General features: G+C 33.6%; 1 protein-coding gene across 3 annotated transcripts in view; it reads left to right on the forward strand.

Annotated features, from left to right (window-relative positions):
• The window catches only part of LOC143232653 (normal mucosa of esophagus-specific gene 1 protein-like), a 34,301-nt gene extending 16,587 nt beyond the window's left edge, over nt 1-17,714 (forward strand). For all 3 annotated transcript variants that reach the window (XM_076468316.1, XM_076468317.1, XM_076468315.1), the window contains 2 exons: nt 6,763-6,820; nt 17,235-17,714. In XM_076468316.1, coding sequence (XP_076324431.1) covers nt 6,763-6,820; nt 17,235-17,309 — 133 coding nt within the window. In that variant the 3' untranslated portion in view covers nt 17,310-17,714. The remainder of the gene's footprint in view (nt 1-6,762; nt 6,821-17,234) is intronic.
• Nucleotides 17,715-18,080: the final 366 nt, after the last annotated feature.

Here is an 18,080-nt window from a genome sequence, read left to right on the forward strand (position 1 = left end):
CTCGTGGGAATTTGGAAATGGTTTTAAAGGTTTCTCTCAAGTATAGAAAAGCAAATCCCTCTGACCAGCTTCTTAAAATTACTCCAAAATTTTAGTCTTGTTATCGAAGACTAAAATTAATTCTAAATGACGTATAGTAAGACAACAAAAATATTTATGCGAAGACAGTCTTCAGTGCAGTCCCCGAGCAGCACAGCGGCATGTCTGCGCACTTACAACGTTAAAAACCGGGTTTCGATATCCATGGTGGGTAGAGCACAGATAGCCCATCTTGTAGCTTTGTGCTTAATTTCAAACAAACTAACAATCTTCAATATACTCTGCTGGACACACTGCGCATAGCAGAGCACTTAAGATAGCAACAGACTCGACACCACACTGAAATGTCATCAGAAACTATGGCCTAAAAAGCAAAAGATATGTTTACGAACTGTAATTCTGTGACCCAAAAAAATGTTACAATTTCCTGGTGTCAGTAACAAAGCAATAAAGAGAAATTTGACTCATAAGCCAAAAATTCATAAGCTGTTGGTGTGATTTTTACAGAAAGAAATCAACCACAGAAAGCCATACAAGATACACCTATCATGAAATGAGTGAATATTTTTAGTGGCTTCCTGTGAGGTGTGGATACATTTAAGCGACTGTGGTAAAGAAACAATTCGACTTTCTTTTAGTCAGGACAAAATTCTAATCACAGCTTGAAATAATCGGCCGTTTTCCAAGAAAATGGAATCGCAGTCGACACGTAACTACAAGACCAACTTCCCTGCAGCCTCAGTGTTTTGTTTAATTAAATTTGTTCGTGTAAATCGTTGTTCTGAGACGTTAGCTGGTTTAGAAAAATAAACAATATGATTGTTTCAATGCAAAGGTACTTTTAAGAAAGATGGGGAAACAATAGACCATGGACGCCAGAAAAATGCAATCGTCAGTACTTCAAACTTAATTATTATTTACAAAAAATTAATTAAGCTCCGTATTCAATACAAAAACAGACTTATCCTTAGTTTTCAAAACAGTTTGTTTATATGTATATATTTCTAATCATACAATGTTGTTACACATCCATTAAATTTACATTTTCAGACCTCATTTTGGAGACAAATTCATGTTTTGACATATTAGTTTCTTTGCTTTCTGTTTTGTTTTTGAACAAAATGTCTTGATTAAAAAAACTATTTAGAAAAGTTCACATTTATAGTTTATCATTGTTTGTATTTTGTTTTTGAATTTCGCTTAAAGCTACTCGAGGGCTATCTGTGCTAGCCGTCCCTAATTTAGCAGTGTAAGACTAGAGGGAAGGCAGCTAGTCATCACCACCCATCGCCAACTCTTCGGCTACTCTTTTTACCAACGAATAGTGGGATTGACCATAACATAATAACGCCCCCACGGCTGAAAGGGCGAGCATGTTTGGCGCGACGGGGATGCGAACCCGCGACCCTCAGATTACGAGTCGCACGCCTTAACACGTATAGTTTATCAATTCAAGCTAGCAAGAATACAAATAAAACACAACCATATTGAAGAAATATTATGTATTTTATATAATATGTTAGAGAAAATAAAAACACAAGTGTTAGTATATTACAAATATCACAAGATGTGCTTAATAAACATTAGTTATTATCCGTCACTCACTCTTCTTTAATATTTTGGGAAACAGTTTAATAAACAAATATGTATTTGAACATGCTAGGTTGAAATGCAAAATACGGTTAAGTGAATCTTGACTGCTTTCCAGTCATTTCCATGACGCAATTAATAATCCATAAGAAAAATAACCTGAATTATCGAAATTTTCATTACAAACTGGCTTAAATGTAAACAAAGTATATGTAAATGTAGTTCTTAGTACAAACTATTTGACACCACCAATAATTTCACACTGATACTATCTTTGTATGTGTACATTATTGGGTAACCAGGTCTAAACGTTTGAAATAAAATTTGTATTTAGCACACCTGCTTCTGATAAATCAACCGTACCTGTACGAAGTCGAATACAAAAATTATATAATTTTGTGTTCTAGAATTTCGAAGGGTATATTATAGATTCAAAACCTTTCTGGGATAATGTTTCCACTTCTGAGTTATCTTTTTGTAACAAAACACTATCTCAAATAATAACCATCTAATACTTACATATCCAGTGCTTAAATTACAGTTGCTGTTTAGTTTTGGAACTTCTAAAACTAACAGTTCGAAACAGTATTAGATTTAGTGATACTGAAAACAGTGCAAGCAATGGGCTCTGTGAAATTTCTAGATTTAAGATAATTAAATCTCACCCGATAATTTAATTTATCCATTTGTTTTATGCTTGAACTGATCTTTCACGATGGAAATAGCTTTTTGTAATAAATCGAGTGTTTTGTAACCATTAAAAGCTGTATATGTGTGTGTTTTTCGTAGAGCGAAGTCACATCAAGCTCTCTGCTGTTGTTCACCAAGAGAAATCGAACCCCTGATTTTAGCGTTATAAATCCGTAGGCTTCCAGAAGGGTGAACCCATTAAAAGCTACATCAGAAGTGAACTGAAAATGACCTATGACCTACTAGTCAGTACAGCGCTCCAAATCGGAAGGTCCAAGGTTCGAGTCTGCAAGTATACTGTTAAACAGACTCATCACTTCCAGCTGTCAGCGCATTTTTAAAGTGATAGTTAATCCTGCTATCTGGCTAAAAGTAGCCATATGGGCGGCAGGTGCTGTTGATAATTTGTTCACCGTTTGATTAACAAGTTCAATATTAGGTACAGGTACGCCTGAACCTTGAGGTTCAATGATCTGGCTGTTTAGCTCATAGGTATCTTGTAAAGTTCTACGCACAATCAAGATACCATACTGTGCTGTACCAGCGACTGAATTATATAAGCATAGTTAGACATTGGTTATTCTTCAATTCGTAAACTTTCGTAAAGTATATATATTAGATGCGCTAGTCCATGAAAAGCTTAATCCTTTACTGAAGTGTTCATTTGTATTAACTTCAAAAACTGTCTTGATAAACTCATCACCTCGTGAAGTAAATTAGTTTCCATGCTGTTCTATACAAGCGTTATTTTTAGTAGTGTGTTTAAGCTAATTCACGCGAAAAAACGTGCAAAATTGGCGTTTCTGCCATACTACGTTTTCGTATAATCATGTAATGAACGTGTAGAACAAAAAACAGAATTGTTTTAAATTCTAAACGTGACTATCTTCCGCTTCAGCTATCATAAACACCCGCTTTCATGTTTTTTCCTTAATTATACGAGACATTTCTAACAATAAATCATGAGTTCTCCCCAACGCTAACAACTCTTTTGTCCTAAATAAATGTATACAAGTTACTTAAATTGCAAAATGAAATAAAAAGTCCATCCTTATAATAGTTTTAAAATACTTGAGTATGTTGGCTAGAATATTTAGGGTTAAAGTGTAAATAAACATTAAGGTTTTGCTTTGTACTTGTGGAATTTATTGTTTTCTTCAAACAGAAGATTAAGCAACTCGATTATTAATTTACAGATATAGTAGGACAAACGTTAATTTTTTAAAATTTTTTTAAAAAGCTAGATGTATTTTTAAAAGTTTGTGTGTGTGTGTTTTGATATAGCAAAGCCACATCGAGCTGTCTTCTGAGTTCACCGATGGGTTTTCAGTTTGGATCATGGTATTTTCGATATTCTAAATAAACCTAAAAAGTAATTTATAAAATCCTATTAAAATTTATTTGAGTTTAATATTTAGCTTTGTATTAAGTACCGTTAAGCATTAAGCTGTTTGCTTCACAATAGGCCCGGCATCGCCACGGGTGTTAAGGCGTGCGACTCGTAATCTGAGTGTCGCGGGTTCGTATCCACGTCGCGCCATACATGCTCGCCCTTTCAGCCGTGGGGGCGTTATAATGTGACTGTCAATCCCACTATTCGTTGGTAAAAGAGTAGCCCAAGAGTTGGCGGTGGGTGGTGATGACTAGCTGCCTTCCCTCTAGTCTTACACTGCTAAATTAGGGACGGCTAGCACAGATAGCCCTCGAGTAGCTTTGTGCGAAATTCAAAAAACAAACAAAAGCTTCACAATAAAATAATTTATTTACAAGTTCAACATTAATGCTTTTAAACTTTGCTCTTTCTTATTGTGTTTCGCAGATTTGAAAAGTTCATGATAAAGTTAGTTGTCGTTTCTGATTAAGTTTTTTGGTAGTTAGTTTCCAGTAAAGTGTTAAAGTAGTTATCGATTATGATGAAGATTTAAGTTAACTGTCATTTCTGATGAAATGTTACGTTTGCTATCGATTTATATGAAAATGTAAGTTAGGTATCGTCTTCACGTAAATTATAATGTCTTTAATAAAGTTTTTAAAGTACTTACATTGTGGAATTTTTAACTTTGTCCTATTTTTTAATAAACATTTTACACAAAGTCGATTCCAGTTTAATTTCTAAGGAAGTTTTAAATGAGTTATAATTTATTAACAAATTCACTCCATTGGAAAGTTATTAAAATATAGGTAAATGTAGTAAAATTAGTCGAAAATTTAAAACAAAATATGCTGCTCATAATTTCATATCTGGTGTCATGTAATGTTCTCTAACTTTCAAAAATAGTTTACACTGTAAATTAAAATTATAAAAATATCTCAAATAACCTTATATTTTGTACTGGATATATTGTTTAAAACAATAATTACATTATCTTCATTTTTCGGCAAAATAATAATTTCAGGATGCACTAATATTGTATATATATATATATAAATCTCGATTTAAATCAGTGTGAAATTTGACAGAAAATTTTTGTCATCTTATCTACCCCTACTCCCAGTGAAATAGCAGTGTGTTTAGGACTTACAATGCTAGAAACCGGTTTTTGATGCCCATAGTAGGAAGAGTAAAGATAGCCCATTATGTAGCTTTGTACTTAATTTCAAACAAATAAAATCATCTTATTTTTTAAAATAACGCCGTATAATTAGTAACAAATGTACGGACAAACCGTGAAGAATAGGTGCTGCTTAACATTTAAAAAGAGTAAAAAAATTTCATAAAAATGCAGTTATTTCAACTTAGTGATATTCTTTGTAATTGAAATCAAAGCCTTATTCTGTTTAAACTGCAGGAATATTTTAAAGACATTTTCACTTTAGCAGTAGCGCCAGTTTTAATATAATTTTTAAAAAAGTATTTATTTATAAATTTCTGTATTTAAGACAAAACTACTAAGGCATAAACCGTAGTAACGTACTACGACCCACTATCCACACTTAGGGATTGAGTGTCACTCTTATAACGCACCCACAGCTTAAAGAGCAGAAACAAATTATGGTATCGCTCACCAATTGAAATCCAGAGGTCCGACACAAGCCCAACCCACGTCCTTCTCTAAAGAGATTCCAAATGTTTTAGTATATTAGATTTAGTTCTCTACTTCCAAATAAATCATTTCACCTCAATGAAATTTGATGAATTCTCTCTTCAGGTAATGCAAAATAATTCATTAAATGAATCGCTTTTTCCCCGCACAACAATTTATAAAAAGCTTTAATACACCAAAAGCTCATACAAACGTGTGTAATTTTGTTTTTGAAATGAAAGTGAAAATCTGACCTTTGACCAACTTGATAATTAATTATATATCTGGAAATCAATTTTATTCTGTACTGGATTGGAGCAGGATAAATATTTAGTTTCCGTCTTTATGCGATTTTTGACAGAAAATATCTCCTAATCTTTCACAAGATCGGAAAGAAGTAAATAATAACAAAAAAAATTATAAGAACAAAAGTCACACTTTCTCAGGAAAAGAAAGTATATTTGAAGCGCTTGTGGATTAGAATAAGCAACATCTGATACAGAAATAAGAAAAACAAAAATAAAAGAGCAAAACCTACTGTTAGGGGGTAGAAAGAGGTCGAAAGTGTACCTAATCCTTCTGGGTCCAAAAAATCGAACCTAAATATTCCATACAGTGAATGATGATTGAATATACGACTGAGTGTTTTCTGATTACCTGATTAATGCATGGATGTAATTTTATTGTATTTTAATTTTCTCCATTATATCAACGTTACATCAATTTATAGAATTATGAACGCAAATTTTAACAGAAGTTTCAAGTTTCACCGACACTTTTTTTTAAACTCTGAAACATTTCTTGATTTTTAGAAGGTTCTTAGATTCTGCCAGAATCGTTAGAAAATTGTGGTTGTGATGTTACTCGTTCATTTACATGCTTGTCAGAGAATGTAAACTCTATGAAAAAATATACAAATCAAAGCAGATTTTCTTAAATTTTGTGTTAAAAACCACAAAAATATACTGAATTTTCTTATACAAGTACCTTCTTTCTTCTCTCATAATCATGATTGTTAGAATAAAAATAAAACGTTTGAGCGTTTTCTTGTGTGCTTTAGTTGGTTCTGAGTTGAACATTAAATGAACTTATCTGTTACTTAATACTTTTTATATGGAAAATATTATTTGTTGTAACTAAAAACCTTATACCGGTTGATAAGGCAGAAAAAACAACTACACCCCCTTTAATTATATAGATATCTTAATTGTGTTAATTTTTTATTCTGTAATAGAAGTATTCATGCGAGTTGTTATTTTGTCAATGAATATACCAAATAAACTGTTTTGAATGGAATTAAACATTAAAATAATATTGTCTGTAATTAATTAATAAAACTATTTCTCCATAGAGATATAGTATATTTGAATCAAATGAATGAACAACAAATTCAATCTATATTTATTTTTTGTTTTTCAAGATTCAATCGAAAGAATTTGCCACCATGGGAAAGAGTAGACCCGGAGACACCACAAAAGGTACAATAACTATTAAACTTAACAAGTGCGCGCAGAAAGTTTAGGAAACTATTTCATTAATGACAGCGGAAGGTAATGACTGTTAGTCTTAGGATGTTGAAAGAGTAGACTTCAAAATATTTCGTTTAATAGTAAGTTTAATTGTCCAAGAGCATTTTAAAAAACATGATTGTAGTTCTCACGTCATAAAAAGCTTTTTGATCAGTTATAAAATCAGACATGAGGGTGATATCTGGCTTTTATAAAATAATTTTGTTAATATCTATTTGTATGCATGCATAAAGCAACGAAATGTGTATTTTCATTACATTTTCAATCTGTCAATATTTTTGACAGAAGATATTCGTTTCATTACAACATTCCTTTTACTTTTGCTTGAATACGTGCATATCCAACCACTTTCCTTCTAGTCATTCCAGTGATGGTCTGTAATAACTCAGGTTAAAAGTCTTGACCACGTTCTTGCAATACGGTTAAAATTCTTATGATTTAAAAAGAACATACAATACAAAATTGTCTCATTCTTGGAAGATTGTATTACGGAAGGTTTTGACGCAAAACCTATATCTCGATGGTAAAATAATGCAAAGCGTAAATAATTACGGACTTTGAGAACCCGTCAACACGCATTCAATTTTGTAGCATCATGAGATCTGAATTGTTTTTAATTCGGTGAATTCAATATAAAAATGAACAATAAAGTTTTAGAAAGTACTGTTATTCAGTAAAATTCATCAGGTGACAAGTTTCAATATTTTTCGTCTCATTTAAATTATAGTGACATGCTTCTACTGAATATGTATGTTTTTTTCAAACAAGTCATATATCATTAATTATAATTATTTATGTATCAAAACGCTACAGTTCGTGAGATATACTGCTGATAGTTTCTTCACTGATATTTTACGTAAGGTTTATTATGTCAAGACACTAGCTCTGCGCGTGCTATATTTAAAGTAGTTTTGAGATAAGCTTGGGTACGCACGTTCTAACTGCGTGTGACTTGTCACGTAGACGAGATGCTTGCGACTCTTTTACTTGGGCCATTCCCTCGAACTCAAATTAATTTTGAGGAGTTTAAAAGAGATTAGCATCGACGGTTTGAAAAAGTTTTCGTTATCAACAGTTTTTATTTTGATACGGCATTGGCGTGGAAATGTAACACTAAAAAACTACTGCATTAGTCAGTATGAACTGGCTTTTTGGATTTAACAGATCAAGTTTAAATATCTGAATTGCTTGCGATTGGCTGTTCGTGGATGTTAAATATTTATGCGTTGTCTTTGGAATAATTTAGCTTGACATCCGAATGATACTGATATGAATCATAGAATACACAGAGTAAAATCTGGCTTAAGTTTATGACAGTTAAATTATTATAATATAAGTTCTTGATTCCTGCCTTGACTGCCTGTGAAAAATCAAATGAACAAATCACTGTCTGGCTTCCTTACGCATGTATTTTATGTGATATTTGGGATTCAAATGCTTAAAAAATATTTTTGCGTTTCCGCTGAACGTAAGCTTGAATACAAGATCAGCTGATTAATTAATACACCGTAAATTAATGGTTAAGGGAGCCCAATTCAGAGATATAACATAAGACACCGCAGCTCCTGCCATGCAGGAAGCCCACCCCAGGGTTTCCAAGAGGTTGTCGGTTGAAAGTCAAGCAAACTGTCAATCAAAACTGTTAATTGTTTAAAATTTTGTAGCCAATAATTGTTCATTTTTTTACAACGGTATAATTGTCGGAATTACACAGAACCCAGTTTTGATGCGACCAGTCAACATCGAGGAGGGGTAGTCAGCGATCCGTTCACATTCACCTACCGGAATGCAACAACCACTTGTTTATAGCTTACATTTTTCAATTTAGGTTTCGAGTGGTTTACTTATAAAGAATGAATCGTTCTGGTGGTGTAAAAAAGTATTTAAGTGGTGCTCAAAGTGAAGAGAAAAAGAGTGAGAAGATATAATTAAGAATAAGTTGCCGAAAATAACATCTATATAAATCTGCTATCCGTAACCCTGAATCATCATCATGAGAACGAGAGTTACACCTTGTACAACTACTACTTTCCTGGTCCAGTCAAAACACCAATGGATCCTGTGAAAACATTATTATGTAATAAACATTAGCGACTAATAAGGTAATTACAGCGAATGAATAATGAAGCTCTGATCAAAATCGAACAAGACAATCCAGAAGCTGATATTAGTCATTGTTATTCACATGATCCGTTCCCAACCAATAGAACAAACTTTCCAGCAGACGTGGTTTATGATATCAATGTAAAAAAAGTTTATTATTAAAAATGTTGTTTTAAGTCTAAAGGGCATTAAAAAGAAAAGTATTCTAAATGATTTTCGGATTAATATTATTATAAATCGACTAAAAATGCTGATAATGTTCCCAGGAAATGTTTGTGTTATTTTCTTAAACAGGATAGTGCACTGTATTGACTGGTATTGACTGTTTGAAAATCGAAAAAAAGCTCTTCTTACCCTGAAGTATGGTATGTAGAATAAAAGATTGATAACGCATTTCAAAAAAAAAAAATCAAAGAATATGAAATTACGCATTGAAAATTAGGAGCCTGTGTTATTCAATTACTACACATTATTGCAGACACAACACAAGATAGAAAAAAGGGGGACCAAGTTAACCAAGTTTTTTGTATGCATGATGTTAATACTTAGCCAGGTTTTGTGATACGTAATGGTATTCCATGATAACAAGGATACGATGGACTTATCACATAATTTAATGTTAGTACTGATTGGCACGTGCATGAAAGTAGGGAATTTGACGACATATTGTAATGATTTTATCAACTTTCAGCCAAATATCAAACGATGAAACTAAGTTACAAGTATAACATCTTCTCCAAACCCAACGCGTAAAACTGTACTCCACAAGCTAGGCATCCAAACGTGGCACTCGCTTTGTTGTATGTTTGCATTGATGTAAAGGAAGACTAAGTACAATCATACGACAGTCTTAAAAAGACACACCAGCGCTCAGAAACAGTTGGACTGAAAAAAGGCGTGTTCATGACCACTGCCTAATGCAAGGTAATATACAGCAAACATTGTATCAAAACCGCTTCAACCTAAGGACTTGGACCTTTTTCTAGCCGTTAAATATTAAATATTGCAACCAATACCTTTACAATATTTAGAAAGAAAACCTTGGAAAAACTAAAACTATCTCATCTTCACTTGCAACTATTTGGGACACTGAACCCAAGTTTTTCTGAAAATCTAACGATGTACAAAAAACAATGACGATGTCTGAGGAAAGTTTGAAGGCAGCTGTGTTCTACGTTAACAGAAAAACAGTTGAAAACCCGACGACTGTGTGGAATGAACACTAGAGTTGAACGTTATATTCTGTATCTTTCTGTCCTAATTGATTAGTACTAATGATAGTGCACTATTTAAATTAGCATCGCTCATGGCTCTTCATTACAAACAGTGTTTATTGTCGGACTTTCCTGCTATTCACAACCGCATCGAAGGATAAAATACAATAGATTTCTGACGGTGCAATTAGATACATAACTGATCTTTATTTTTGAAACTTAACACTGTATTGGATGTTACGACACCGTTGAAGCTATTTCCCTCGCCATGGCCAGGTGGTTAGGGAGCTCGACTCGTAATCTGAAGGTCTGAGGTTAGAATCCCCGCCACACCAAACATGATGGATCGTTCAGTCATGGGGACGTTATAATGTAACCGTCAATCCCACTATTCGTTGGTAAAAGAGCAGACCAAGAATTGGTGGTGGGTGGTGATGACTAATTACCTTCCTTTTAGTCTACCATTGCTAAATTAGGGACGACGGCTAGCACAGATAGCTCTTGTGTATCTTTGCGCGAAATTCAAAACAAGCAAGCAAACTGTTGACTATAACAGTTACTGTGACGAGTACACTGACGTCAGTTCTAAAGCTCAAATACATTACAATTACCTTAGTAGTTCTGTAACCCATCAGAAACTCATAAAACTGTCAACCTTAAAAATAGATTGTGAACGAGTAGGTGAATAGGTGTGGAAGTTTTAACATGTTTGTAAAGAAAAAAAAGGAGAGGGTATTGAGACGACAATCTCGATTTCGGCAAAATGCGTTTCGTGATGCAAGAAGGTCGCGGGTTCGAGTTCCCATCACACCAAACATGTTCGCCCTTTCAATCTTGGGAATGTTATAAGCGCAGTCAATCCCACTGTGCTTGGTGAAAGAAAAGGAGGAAACATACAGTTCGTAGAAGGATTGATTTGTTTTAAATTTCGCGCAAAACTACACGAGGACTGTATGCGCTAACCGTCCCTAATTTAGCAGTGTAAGACAAAAGGGAAGGCAGCTAGTCATCACCACCTACCGCCAACTCTTGGACTACTCTTTTATCAAAGAATAATGGGATTAACCATTATTCTTTTTCAATGCCTCCATGGTTGAAAGGGGCGAGCATGTTTGGTGCGACGGGGATTCGAACCCACGACCCTCAAGTTACGAGTCGAATTCCTTAACCCACCTAGCCATGCCGGGCCTCGTAAGAAGTAGCAAGTCGCCTGCACTGATGAAGTTAACCCCTCAACATACTTGCGGGGGAGGGGAACGGAAATTTTTCATTACGCCACTAGAATTCATGTTAGATTAATATACAGTCAGTGATAGATCGTCCTGACAACTTTAACGACATGTGAACACTAGCCCTGAAAGCTTATGAATTTTGATTGATATGTTTCCTTCACATGTTTGGGCCAGCTCCATCTTTCATCAACAAGTTCCCATCACCAGTAAGTGATACTTAAGTCGTCCTAGATCAGATTTGTAGACGGGATGACTTAAACGTACAAACCTTTCTGCATGTGCAAATAAACATCCAGTCGATGTTTTAGTAAATGTCATACTCTGGGAAATGTATTAGACAATCACATAAATGGACATATTCATATATTCTCATACATCTTCTGTCTTGCTTGTGACTGGATTGTGAATACGTTAGCTGTAACGATATGTTACAAATTATTTAGTTTTTGATACTGTAACTATCTTAACGTAGAAACTTACCGTTTTTTTGCTTTTTTAATAAATGAAACATTTTGTTTGAAGTGTAAGAATTTCTTCTTCTTTTCATTAATGAAACGCTTCTACCTTGAATGCTTAGTTAAAACAGTCATAATTTGTAAGAGACTCACCATCCATTTGTTTCTTGTCTTTTCTTTATGAGAAAATTACTAAGGTTGCCGGCTACCCGTCCTAAGGGCCACAGGGAAGACAACCTGCCAGCAGTAACCATCATCTGTTCTTAGGTTATTATTTTTATAAAGAATAGTTGAATTGAACGTCACATTAGAAGAGAGACCATGTTCGGCGCCAGGTTTTTATTTTGTGGCCCACATATTGATAGTTGCTTTTTTCATCTGCGTCATAAGATATGGTTAAATAAACTTACGATAGTTGAAATCATATTTAAAGAAACTCGTTTCATATAATCCTTGAAACATAAGCAGATGAAAACTAATCTTCAGGAAATTAGCAAAGACTTTTTCGCCCATTCAGTCTATTAATCACATCATTACATTGAACATACCGAATGAAATGTTTGGGAAGAAAACTCGCGCTTCGCGTACGAAACATTTCTTAGGTTGTAGAATTTTGTATTTGAATGAACAAAATTATAAAATATAAAAGAAGTGTTGTGTGTTTAATATAATTAAAACAGTTATCTGCCTGGACCATTCACGTATCTGATGGCCGTGCAAGACGTCTTAATGGCTGCGAGATTAAACCTATTCCATAGCACATGATATCCATCAAACATTTGGAGTACAAAAGAAGCTTTGAGCCGAATGGTGTAATTAAAAATATAAAGCCGATCAGCTTATCTGTCAAGAAATATGATAGATCAGTTACCCAAATTTCTTTTCCTTTACAATGCATAGTACTATTTACATCTACGCCTTTCTTATATGGTGACATCGTTTGTACTTCCCTATTCCTAATTTCGTTGTTGCGTAGCTTAATAAAGTATGAAAAGTTTCCCTCACACACGTCACTCCTTTAATCACGTAGATAGAACTGACCCGTAACACTTTGATGAATTAAAGTCATAAAAGCGTAAAATCATGTGTTCAACTAGATTTTGTTGCTGATATGAATACTTTTTATTGTCAAATTTTAAATTATAAGCACATTTATATTCAAATATGTGCACTAAAATTAAGGTGTGACACATGCCAGTTTATGAAGAGATTTTAGCATTTAAGTATTAGAATTCGTGAATCGAGCAAAATATTAAACATTATACGATAATAAAGTAATTTTTATTGTGTCATATCTTTTAACATTTAAATAACAAAAAAATAGTGTTAACTGTCGTAAATCGTAAAAAACGTAGTCTTTAATTGTTCATAAATTACTTTTAAATATATTTCATATTACATTTCATTATGCTCTGCTTGTGGAGGAAATGAGGAGAACATAATTTCCGTTGTTAAAATTGATGTAACAGTTTCCTTCCTTTATTAACAAATTAATTATTGACTTAGCTTCAATGGAGATGCATTGTGTAAAATCATACTTTTTTTTTCGAATCTAATGAAGGCAAACTGACTAAAAGTCTATAATGTCATAAATCATTATCATAAAGATTAGACTGACTAAACTGTCATTCAGGTAAATTTAGGCAAACGTACGCGTTAATGAACTTGTTTACATAAAAACTTGAAGACGTGTGTATTAACCTGTTGATTTATGTATTTTTACCATGCCTTGCAAAATGGGAATTGTACATCAATTAAGTCCCTCGTATTTTCGGAATTTTCAAACATAATATCAATAATTTCTCACGAAATTTAATAGTCTTAAAGACTTACAGGAAATTTGCAAAGCAAAATTACTTTTATGAGCGTGAATAACCAAAAAACAACAAAATTGTTATATTAAAACCTGTTTTAAACGTTATAACCATAATATTACAATATATACAAAACACAGGTTTTCTCCTGAGATCTACGCACCATAAGAAAACAAGATATCGGAACTGTCATGTATTAATAGTAGAGCATATTCATCAACATGGCAACGTGTAATGGTAAAAAAAAATAGGTTTGTTTTATTAACCTTTTATAGGACGTATAAAGATCGTGTGAAACGTCTTTTATATAGAATGTGATACAACAAAAATATAAAATATAATCAGTTTTCAATCATTGATTTATAGACCTGTAAGAAATCAGTTCCATGTGATTTTGATTACCTCATCTAAAAATTTTAATGCGATTTTAAAATGAACTCATGTATAATTTTGTAATGTTCTTATTATTGTATAGGGAAATTAGTATTTATTCCTTTTATTTCGAAAAGAACCTTCAAGAGTTTAACCTCATAATTTATGGAATTTTACTATATTCCCATTTATTATAGTATCAATTATTCCAGCAGTCAACATGATCCACTTTCTGTTTTTCAGTATGACTAACCATCGAATTAATTAAAATTTTAGCCACAGAATATGTCAGCGATTACGCCAGTAATTAATACTACGTTTAATTATTTTTCGGATTTCAATCTAATTTTATTATTTTTGGTATACATGATTATTTACATGTTGTAATTCAGATCTTAAAAAGTATCGGTAGAAGTTCCTTGTGACCTGACAGGTCACACAGTCACATGTGACAAAATAATCTCTCAGACACGTGACAAGACTGAATATTAGCCACTATTACTTCAAAACTCTTGGCTTTCTAGACTATATTTATAATTCTATTTTTTTTATAATTATTCTGTAAACTACATGCATTTCGGTTTATTTATCAAGCTAAGTTATCTTTGTTCGGGTAATAAAAAAAAAATTCTGTTACTTTAAATGTTTGGTTGTTATTAAGCACAGAGCTACACAATGGACTATATGTTCTCTGCCCACCAAGGGTCTCGTAATCCAGATTCTAGCGTTGTAAGTCCACGGACATACCGTTGTGCCACTGGGAGAGGGGGCTATTTATTTTAAATGTCCTTGTTATTTTGTTTTTATATCTATGTTACTCCTGTTTTCTTGTATATGTCTTTAATTGCTTATTTTATGTTAGTTACTAATAAACATCGTGGTTAATGAAGGTAGGTTTATATTTTTATGTGTATGAATTATGTTTTTTTATAGCAGTGAAATTTAAATACCTTTATATATATCTTACGCAATATAAAAATGTAACTCGTTCTTCATGTTAGACCAGACTCAATACTAACACCTCTCATATCATGTATATATTGTCATTATCATATTTCAAACAATTTAGGAATTGTATTTACTACTATTGTTATAGGTACTTACATTCCAGTATTAAACATCGATTAAAAATGTTTACAACACCACAAATATTCACGATTATTAAATTCACTATTTCAGTTGACATCACTTATTTCACGTATAGCATGATGCTATTTACCTTTAGTATTTATGTTTTCACTTTCACATTTTGTTCTGTGTATATGTACGTGTGTATGTAGAGAAAAAATATTAATACTGAAAAGTTAATTAAAATTAAACAAAATTAAAAGAAAGGACTGCGTTAAAAACAACACTCCAAACCTCTGACTAATGTTAGTTTGTTATAAATAAAAACAAGCCGAAAATAAAATAATAATGCTACACCAATTGAAAGGATCCCAGGTTACAGGCTATAATGTGAGACATAAAATATATCCGAGGTTTGAAGGTGACTGTGGAAGTTAGACCCACATTGCGGTGGGGATACATCGTCTATCAGTCTTAACTTCCGTTCACCAGTCTCACATAAAGAAATAAAATAAAGAAATAGCAATAGAAATTAGATTAATAGAAAAGCGAAATAAGGGTGCTCAAGCTCACAACGTTCCACATCTATAGTTAATTTCAGGAGTTAAGTTTATTTAACTTACTTACTCTCAAATGGTAATGCCTTATTTTTATTTTTTGAATGTATTTTTTCATTTAATTTTTATTTCGTCTTCTTCTCCTTCTTTACTTTGGAGAACAGTTACCTTCCCACGGCTGTCTGCAGACAGTGAAAGGTGATATAGATGTGGGGCGTTATGGGCTTGAGCACCCACATCTCGCTCTTCTAATTTCTATTGCTATTCCTTTATTTTATTTCTTTATGTGAGACTGGTAAACAGAGATTAAGACTGATAGACGGTCTATCCTCACCACAATGTAGATCCTACTTCTGCAGTCCAAAATCTAGGGTACATTTTATATCCCATATTATAAGCCTGTACCCTGGGAATCGTACGAGGGCTGTTCAAAAAATACGCGGACTGTTTGAATTGCGCGGCTCCAGTTGGTTCCAGGGGAATCCGCTTGGTGTCGCTAGGTTTGCAAAGATCAGCTGATTACGACGCCATTTCCTGATTGCAGATATCTTCATTTGTGTATTAGCTACGCGGTTTTAAGTGAAGTGCGATTTTTTCGTTTGGCGGATTTCAGAATGAATGATCTGAAGGAACAACGACTCGCTGTGAAATTTTGTGTTAAACTTGGAAACTCTGCGACTGAAACTTTTGCTATGCTTAACACGGCTTACGGTTTAGTTGCTATGAAGCGTACGGCATGTTTCAAGTGGCATGAACGTTTTAAGGATGGTCGACAGTCCATTGAAGATGATGAGCGTCCTGGACGTCCTTCCACGTCAACTGACGATCCACACGTTGACAAAATCAACACCCTGGTGCGGGCAAATCGACGTCTGACTGTCAGGGAGCTTGCTGAAGAGTGTGGGATATCAGTTGGATCTTGTTACGAGATTTTGACCGAAAAATTGAAGATGCGCCGCATTGCTGCGAAATTTGTGCCTCAGAACTCGTGAGTTTTTGGCCAAACACTCGATCACTGTTCTTCCCCACCCCCCTACTCACCTGACCTTGCTCCTTGAGATATTTTCTTGTTCCCCAAACTCAAAAGACCCTTGAAAGGAAGAAGATTTGAGACGATTCCCGAGATTAAGGCAAATGCGACGAAGGAGCTGGAGGACATTACAAAAGAAACGTACCAGGACTGTTTCAACAAGTGGAAACACCGTTGGGATAAGTGTGTGCGTTGGGGAGGAGAGTACTTTGAAGGGGTCCCAGACCTGTAACTTGTAAATAAAGTACATTTTGTTTTATGACGTCAGTCCGCGTATTTTTTGAACAGCCCTCGTATAGTTGGTTCAATGTTTTGTATTTTTATTTCAGCTTGATTTTCTTTATATATATATGAATAAATGTTTAATAATGTAGATCTTTAGGTTCTAATATTTCACTTTATGCATTTCTGTGAATTATACACAACTCCATGTTTCTTTTTTTTTCTAATTTTAGCATTTACAGTTAATGTTATTCAAGAATCATTAATAGGCGGTTTTCAATTCATTATATTTTTAGCTCTTCACAATACAACAAGAGTACAAGAAAATTCCAGAACTGGAAGCCCTGAAGAAAGAAATAGGGAGCGGTTAAATGATAGTTACACGTGAATACCAAAAGTGAAACCTGTGCACGAGTCATCTATGTGTTACTAAGATATATAGGTCTTCACCTTGACTTAGTAAGCTTCGAATCGAATCTTAGGATTTTTTTTGTTTGTTTTTCAGTGTTACAAATTAGGGCGCAAATTTTATAATCTCAGTTATCTCGGAAGTTCAAGGTAGGAACTTCAGCTCAGTATATGAAATGTAGAGAACTGCAAAGTAACTTAAATGTGTGTCTACGTACGTGTAATGATTTGTGTTTCCTGATATGTTGTAAACTTTAAACTGTAAGAATCTGGATTTAACATTGATTGCACTGGTCTCACCTAGTACATGAGACAGAACGTGTGATGCTTGTGATGTGAGAAACGCAATAAATTTTTGTTTGATTGAATACAGAGTTATGAACATTTTATAATTAATTCCAATAATAAAACAACGTGTAAAAGCTGGTGAATTATCTAGGTTTTGAAAGATAGAAACAAGCTCAGTTCATTCGTTCAATGTTTAAAATACAGAGGTACCAAACGTCTCGTGCACAAGTTCTACAACCTTTCAGCTCCTTAGTCCTTACTCTTTCTGGAAACCAAAAAACAAAAGATTTTTAATACTTACTTTATCAGCTAACTCATTACAAATTGTAATATAAATACGTTGCGTACGCTAATGGAAATTACATTCATACTAGCTTAAAGGAAATCATTTTTCGTAAACATTCACGTGTAGAAGTTTTTGTGGGAAACCCAAGTGAGTTAAATGT

Source organism: Tachypleus tridentatus, chromosome 11 (assembly GCF_004210375.1).
Source record: "Tachypleus tridentatus isolate NWPU-2018 chromosome 11, ASM421037v1, whole genome shotgun sequence".
Classification (NCBI taxonomy): Eukaryota; Metazoa; Arthropoda; class Merostomata; order Xiphosura; family Limulidae; genus Tachypleus; species Tachypleus tridentatus.